This window comes from Mus caroli, chromosome 8, assembly GCF_900094665.2.
Source record: "Mus caroli chromosome 8, CAROLI_EIJ_v1.1, whole genome shotgun sequence".
Lineage (NCBI taxonomy): Eukaryota > Metazoa > Chordata > Mammalia > Rodentia > Muridae > Mus > Mus caroli.
In genome coordinates, this window is record NC_034577.1 from 101974870 (window position 1) to 101982410 (window position 7541).

The 7541-nt window shown below is 52.7% G+C and overlaps 1 protein-coding gene across 2 annotated transcripts in view; it reads right to left on the bottom strand.

Moving 5' to 3' along the window:
* Fcsk (fucose kinase) overlaps positions 1-7541 on the bottom strand; it is a 20998-nt gene that overhangs the window by 6196 nt on the left and 7261 nt on the right. The window contains exons 5-15 of one of the 2 annotated variants that reach the window (XM_021170630.1): positions 7331-7456; positions 6735-6807; positions 6169-6266; positions 5704-5784; positions 5077-5196; positions 4726-4897; positions 3493-3605; positions 2026-2127; positions 1734-1904; positions 1232-1296; positions 481-851 (exon numbers count right to left, since the gene is read on the bottom strand). In XM_021170630.1, the coding sequence (XP_021026289.1) occupies positions 481-851; positions 1232-1296; positions 1734-1904; positions 2026-2127; positions 3493-3605; positions 4726-4897; positions 5077-5196; positions 5704-5784; positions 6169-6266; positions 6735-6807; positions 7331-7456 (1492 nt within the window). The remainder of the gene's footprint in view (positions 1-480; positions 852-1231; positions 1297-1733; positions 1905-2025; positions 2128-3492; positions 3606-4725; positions 4898-5076; positions 5197-5703; positions 5785-6168; positions 6267-6734; positions 6808-7330; positions 7457-7541) is intronic. The other variant, XM_029480363.1, reaches the window with a different exon arrangement.

The window sequence follows — 7541 nt, forward strand, 5'->3', positions numbered from 1 at the left end:
AAAAAAAAAAAAAAAAAAAAGAGTTCAGGGATCAAACTACCTGGGTTGAAGTCTTCATCTCAGCTAGCTGTGGGTGAGTGATTTGAACTGGGACAAGATTCCACTCTTCTCAGGGCCACTAATGAGCCACTTTCTATGAGGCTAAGACTCTTAGCCACCAGGCCATATGGTCCAGCTACTATGTGGGAGAGCTGCCTACATGCCAGGTCCCTGCTGGAGCTTTACGCCCTCATCCTGGCACTCAGTACAGAACACACAGGCCTGTAGATGCTGTAAGGACCCAGAGTCTTAGCAACCGGGCGCGAACCTCCCACTAAAAGCCTTACTAACAAGAATGAAGATTGCTAGAAAATAAAACTCCAGCGTTTCTTCCACTTTAGAATCACATGGCTTCCTAGTCCTTTCCATTGACAGCCCAGAGGGCAGGCAGGGCAGGACACCATAGCCTAACTCCTTACTATTAACACCCAGTACACTCACCCTTGTCAAGTGTGGCCAGCAGGGGCCCAGAGCAACCTTCCCCGACAGCGGCCCGGATCAGTGGGCGTAGGCAGAGGTCCTGCCGCGCCTCTAACACGTGCCTTGCCTTCTGCAAGGCCTGGCAGAAGAACAGATCTCGGCGGGAGTCCAGTGTGGCAGCCCGGTCCACGCAAGGTTGCAGCTGCTCCCAGGACAGACGCCAGGAAGCTCGCCAGGCCCGCAGGGCCTCACCTCTGTGTTTGCGGGGGTGCAGCATCCACAGCACATCCTGGGGCCCCAGGGCCCTCATGGGGTGGAGCACAGGGAAAAGGCGGGCACTGAGGAGGCATCGATCTGAGGGGGGTGTATCTGGGTCCCACAAGTCCCAGTCTCTGGGGTGCAGAAAGGTGCATTAGTAGGAAGAAAGCTAAGGGCCCTGCCTTCTTTCCAAGCCTATTGGTCAACTCATGGGGACAGGACATACTCTCCCATGGGCGGCACTAGTATGTCACTAGGGGAGGGAGGCTATGCTGCCCTGTCAACTTGCCTAAGATACTGAATAAAAAAATCCCAAAGTGTAGACACAGCACAGCCAGGAACTGCAGAGCTGCTCAGGAAAAAGTCCTGGGGAGAATCCAGCTGTTCCAGCTGTAGTGGGCCTAGCAGGGTGGTGAGAGGACCCGACAGGGCCGCCCAGGGCAAAGCTACAAAGCAGCAACTACACCGGCTGCCTAGGTCCACAGAGGCCTACTGAAGCAAGCAGCTTACTTACCGAATGCCTGTCTTCTTGAAGAATTCATTCCAGGACATGTTGAGATACATGCCTGCCCCCTGTCTCTGGGGGAAGAGGAAGAAGCAGTCAGGAATTCAGGGGCCTTTGAAAGGGACTAGGGGACACCAGGCCAGAGACTGGGGAACAGATGCTCCAAAGGGGACTGGAAGAGAGAGACACACATACAGGAACAGGTTCTTTTAAGCCACTTTTAACACTTCCACCCAAATGCCTAGGACTTAGAGCACAATCCTGAGGTCTACTCCTGATGGGGGCCATTACTAGCCAAGAGACCCAAAGCAAGCTACCCCTCTAAACCTCAAGCACCAGCCTCTAACATGGGGATAAAGTCCTCAAAAGTCCAATGAGACGTCTGGTCACCCCGCCCCCAGTCTATCCCTCAGGCCAGTGCTCAGAAACCCTGTGATAGGACAGAGGCAGACCCCTGGGGGGTTCCCAGTGTCGAAAGATGGAGACAAAGGAATGTGAGGTAGATGCCTACTTCCCAGCTGTCCAGACGGCCAGCAAGAGTAAATACACGGCTCAGGGCACCATGCAGCCGCACATGGTGTCCCTGAAGGATGACGTCATGGAGCTCCAGGCCATGCAGTGCCTCCGAGTGGGCTGTATCCAGACCACTCACAAAGCAGCCAGCGCCAATGCGAATGGGGCCCTGAAAGGAAGCAGGCAGGTATCTTGAGGTGAGGGGCAGGTGCATGGGGCCCCAACAAGTGCTGAGCAATGGCACCCCCACCCCGTCTGCTTCCCCCCCTGCCCATGCTGTCAGAGCTCACCCTCAGGTGACAGTGCTGCAGGACACTGCGAGGCCCCAGGTGCACAGGGCCCTCCAGCAGGCAGCTGACCACGGAGCACGTAGCCTCTAGCAGCTGTGGCTCCTGTGAAGCCAGGGAAGAAAACCGGTAAAGCTGAAAGCCAGAGGCTGGGCACCTCAATTCTTACTTGGATACAAATACCTAGGTGGAAAGTATAAAGACCCACTACACTCCAGGAACTTCAACCAGCCAGATCCCACTCTAGACCTGTCCTGGCCCAATCCAAAGAACTTTTCTCCATCCCATCTGATCTATCCAAGCACTCCTACCCTAAGGCCACCTTTGAACGCCATCTGTCCAGTCCTCAGCCTCCTGTCTCCCCAAAGAACCTGCAGAAAGGTCCTTCCTAGTGTCTAACTAGCCATTAACTGGCCACTCTCTAGCCTTGAATAAGTAGCTTGGCTTCTCTGCACCTCCAGTGTCTCTGGGATATCAAAATGTGGTGCTGTGTGCTTTAATCCCAGAATTTGGGAGGCAGAAGCAGGAGGATCTCTGTGACCTCAAGGTCAGCCAGGACTACACAAAGAAACCCTTGTCTTTAAGAAAACAAAACAAGGGAGGGTATGGGGGACTTTTGGGATAACATTGGAAATGTAATTGAGGAAAATACATAATAAAAAAAAATTAAAAATAAAAGAAAGAAAACAAAACAAAAGCAAGTTCAAAGTCTGACCACTAGGTTGCCCAAGGGATAAAGTCATGTGTTGCCAAGTGTGAAAACCTGAGTTTGATCCCTGAACTCAAACAATGGAGAAAAATGACTCTTTTAAGTTGTCCTCTGACTTCTATACGTGCTATAGCATGTGCACATGTACACACATGAAGGCATGTACATGTGCACGCATGCACGTACATGCAAGTAAATAAAATGTAAAAAATAAGTCTTAAATAAAAATTTCAAGGTCAGTCAAGCAGTGGGCAGAGGCAAGACAGATCTCTGAGATCAAGACCAGCCTGGTCTACAGACAGACAGGGCTACACAAACCCAGTCTGGTGGGTTGGGGCAGGGGGTAGGGGGTGGAGAAACTTAAGGACACCCTTGGAGATCTATCAAATTTGAGGTCAGCCTCCAGCTTTTTGGAGACCCTGTCTCCAAAAAAAGAAAAAAGAAAAAAAGAGAGCTGATGGTACCTTAACTCATAGGTAAACTGTTCCAAGCACAGGGAATTTCTATCTCTGGAGCCCACATCTCACTGACCTCAAGTACTCAGCATGCGCCTAATAAGGGGCAGACAAGGGCTGGTGAGACGGCTCAGCAGGTAAGAGCACTGACTGCTGTTCCAAAGGTCCTGAGTTCAATTCCCAACAACCACATGAAAGCTCACAACCATCTGCACAGCTACAGTGTACTCATATGCATGAAAATAAATAAATAAATAAATAAATAAATCTTTTAAAAAGGGGAGGGGAGGGACAGACAAGTCTCACCTCCACCTGGGAGTGAACAATCTGTGCCACAGCTACTCCAGGCATCGTGAGTCTGTGCAGGAACTCGGTGGCATCAGTCGTCATGTAGCTGTAGCCGCCGTCAGGGACATACACTATAAAGACATGAGAATGGACCCCAGGGGTTCGAGAGATGCCCCAGTTGCTCTTGCAGAGGACCAAAGTTCAATTCCCAGCACCCACCCACATCAGGTGGCTCACAACCACCAACTCCAAGGGATCCAGCGCCCTCTTCTGGCCTCTTAAGGGACCTGCACCCACATGTTCATACCAACAGGCAGACACACAAACATATAGGTTTTGGGGGATTTTAAAAAAGATGTATCTGGGATGGTGAGATGGCTCAGCGGGTAAGAGCACTGACTGCTCTTCCTAAGGTCCTGAGTTCAAATCCCAGCAACCATAGGTGGCTCACAACCACCTGTAATGAGATCTGACAACTTCTATTGGGTCTGAAGAAAGCTACAGTGTACTTATGTACAATAATAAATAAATCTTTGGACCAGAGAGAGCAGGGACTGAGTGAGCAGGGTTGACCGAAGCAAGCAGAAATCCTAAAAATTCAACTCCCAACAACCACATGAAGGCTCACAACCATCTACAGCTATGGTATACTCATATACATAAGATAAAATAAATCTTTAAAACAAAGAAGATGTATCTATTTTATGTATGTGAATACACTGTTGTGTTCTGGTTCAGACACCAGAAGAGGGCATCAGATCCCACTACAGATGGTTGTGAGCCATCCTGTGGTTGCTGGGAATTAAACTTGGGACCACTGAAAGAGCAGTGGGTGCTCTTAATCGCTGAGCCATCTCTCCAAAACCCACATATAGTTTTTAAATTAAAAGAGAAATCTTTCTTAAAAGAACTGACTCCAACCCTGTGCCTGCTGCAGCTACAGTACAGGGTCAGTTGGCTGCCAACAAACATCCTCGCCAGACACTAGAGAGGCAGGCATGGGGGGTGAGCCACTTGGGCCAATGATAAAGCTGAGCTGCAACCTGCCTCAGGCCCATAGCTACCAGGAGGACACAGTGGGAAAGGAGCCAAAACGGAGACAACAGGAGGACAGGGAAGGGAAGTACCTTGGCAGGAAAGTTCTGGATGGGGAGAGCATAACTGTCCAGTTCATGGGCTAGGCTTGCCTAGTCCACAGTGCAGGAGGCAGCTCTCTCTCTTTCTACCCAAGGGCTAATAAGAGATACCCACCCATTGTGAGGGGCTGATCTCGAAGCTCCCTCCACAGCTGGGCCCGGGCTCCCTTCAGGTAACCTGCTACATCCATGTCACCTTGCCCCAACTCCGGGGGCCGCCCAGCCAGGAAGTTCTCCCTGCTCATATTCCGAGCCATGCAGAGCAGGATGTCGAAAAACAGAGACAGCTGGGTGAGGGGGAGAAGCGTGGCTATTGGCAGGGCAGTGGCTGGGCCCCACAATCCCACGGCTGGGTTGGGCTAGTCCCATCTGCAGAAGCTAACCCAGAAAAGGGAAAGGACTGGCCGGAGGTCACTCAGCCTCTCACCCCCCCAGCCGGGAGACCCCGGTTGCTTCCTTTAGTCACCTGCACAGGCTGGGCTCCAGAGTCCAAGCCCATATAGGTGCAGGCATCCAGCGGTGGGTTCACATGAGTGGCTAGGAGGTGCTCAGCAGTCTCCACAGAGAAGAAGACGACCCCAGAGACCTGGAGGGACCCACAAAGCTCACGTGGAGGAACCCTGGTGCCAAGCTCAGGCATGAATTGAGGAGGGCACACACAGATGAGCCGAATGTGGTGTGGTATCATAAAAGGCATGGGGTTTTGGGATCACCCCAGCCCCCATATTCCAGGTTTGGTCAGCTTCTACAAAAGCACCTTACAGAACCCCCTCAACTTTCAGGTCTGCCAAATTCAGCTCTACACCCAACATCCTACCCACATCCACCAGGCTGCCTCTAATCTCCTACTACATTCCCTACCTTGCTCACATCTGGTAGCTTTCTGGACCAAGGCAAGACCCTGAGCTTCCACATCTACCTGCTCCATGGATTCTGGCCTCATCTGCCCTGCTGCATGTCTCTTTAGGTTCTGGTTCTAGCTTGGCCTCGGATCCTCTAAAAAAGAGTGGGTCTCTCCCCCAGAAAGGGAAACTGTCCTCCTCTATTCCCAAAAGTCTCCAGGACCCCTCGTCCCAAGCCCAGTGAACCATACCAGTGGTACCAGCCCATCAGGTCCGACACACCGTTGTATCTCCGCCTTAGTGCCCTGGTAGTAAATGTCCAAAACCAAGCCCTGTGGGAGGGAGGAACTGAATGAGCACCAGGAACAAGAGAGGACCAGGAAGTAGGCACAGCTGTAAGAGTCAGCAAACGGTCTCCCAGTGAGTAGGTGCGAGTCAGGCAGGTACCGGTGCGGTGCGTTTGAGGGGACAAAGCAGCTGACTTCTATCTGTATAAGAGAGAGTGGGGCCGGGGGGGGGGGGGGAGGCGGCAGGCTTTAGTCACTGTCACAGCCTCAGCCCCTGAGCACACAGCCTGACATCTAGGCAAGTGAGCTGCATCAGAACTCAGGTTCGAGACCACGTGGACGACAGATATCAAGAACTGCAGGTCCCAGAGCACATGACCAGAAAAGCACCCCAACCCCAGGGCAGCTTAGCTGTACCAGGAGTAATACCTGTGAGTCAGTGAGGTAGACACCGTGGTTCAGCGCATAGGCCAGGCTCCCAGGAAAGGCGATCACTCTGGCTCCCCGGAAGCCATCCCAACTGATCCCTATGGGATGGCACAATCAGGGTGGCAAGGTAGGGAGCCCCAGACAGGAGGAAACGAGCCCAGAGCAGCAGCGTCTGGGAGCTCTGGAAGGGAAATACAGTTTCCAAGGCCAAGTGGACATTCCTCTGGGAAAATGGCAACCCCCTTCTCCCCTTAAAGTTCTTTCACAAGTCACTGTGAGCCAAAGGGGCGGGGCATTCCTGGTCATTCCTATTTAACTCCGCCCCCGTGGGCGTGGGGGTGAACGTTGGTCTAGAACTCACAGCCGCTTGCATTTGCTGCACTCTTCCTGCCTTGCCCTCCCGAGTGCAAGAATTATAAGGCATGAACCACCACAACCAGCTACCAAGTCTGCGGAAGGGCAGACTGAGGCTCAACAGACCAATGACCGGGCCCATGCTTCCTTTATAAATAGGCTGCTGGGACAGACTTGGCGAGGGAAGGCGGTCCCGGGCCACGCATGCTCACCAGGGTTTGGAGGAACAGACAGAAGCATGTCGGTGCTGCAGACCCACACACCTGGTGGGGAACCTGGACCCAGCTGCAGGGGACCAGGGAAAGAGATGAAAGACCAGGTAATTTAGCTAGTGGCCTGGCCCAGCCCATCCTCCACTCTTTCACCATCCCCGACGCCTCGACCCACTCCACCCCACCCCTGTGTGTTCACTTAAAACTGAAAAGCGTCTGCCACTGAAGCATCAGGGCCTATCAGGTGCCACGATGTCAGTGTTAACTGACATTCAACCTCCCACCCAACCTCCTCCCATACTTTTTGTTTGTTTGTTTGTTTGTTTGTTTGAGGCAGAGTCTCACGATGTAGACTCAGCTGGGCTGGAACTCAGAGACCCAACTGACTCTGCTCCTGAGTGCTGAGATTAAAGGTGTTCGTCACCACACCTGGCCCCCAAACTAACTGCTTATCTGCTTGAAGCTCTAGTGTGCTCACTACTGACCTTTCTTCCTAGGGTTCCCCATCCGTGCCTCATAGACCCTCACGGGTGGCTCAGTATGTGCAAACTGGTTCATCTGGGAGGACCCACTCTGGGTTGACTACCTGGCCTTACCCGGTGGGTCATGATATCCAACAGGCAGTCCAGGTTGCATACCAAGGCCTCCACAGGGGCCTGTGGGTTCTCCACAGGGAGGCAAGTGAAGGCCCTGCCGCAGTCATCAAAGGGGAAGTCTCGGCCCTGGGGGGTGGGGGGAAGCAGAACCTCATGAGGGAGTCCTTGCTACAGGGAAGCAGGGACACCTCCACTGTACGAGGGCAAAAGG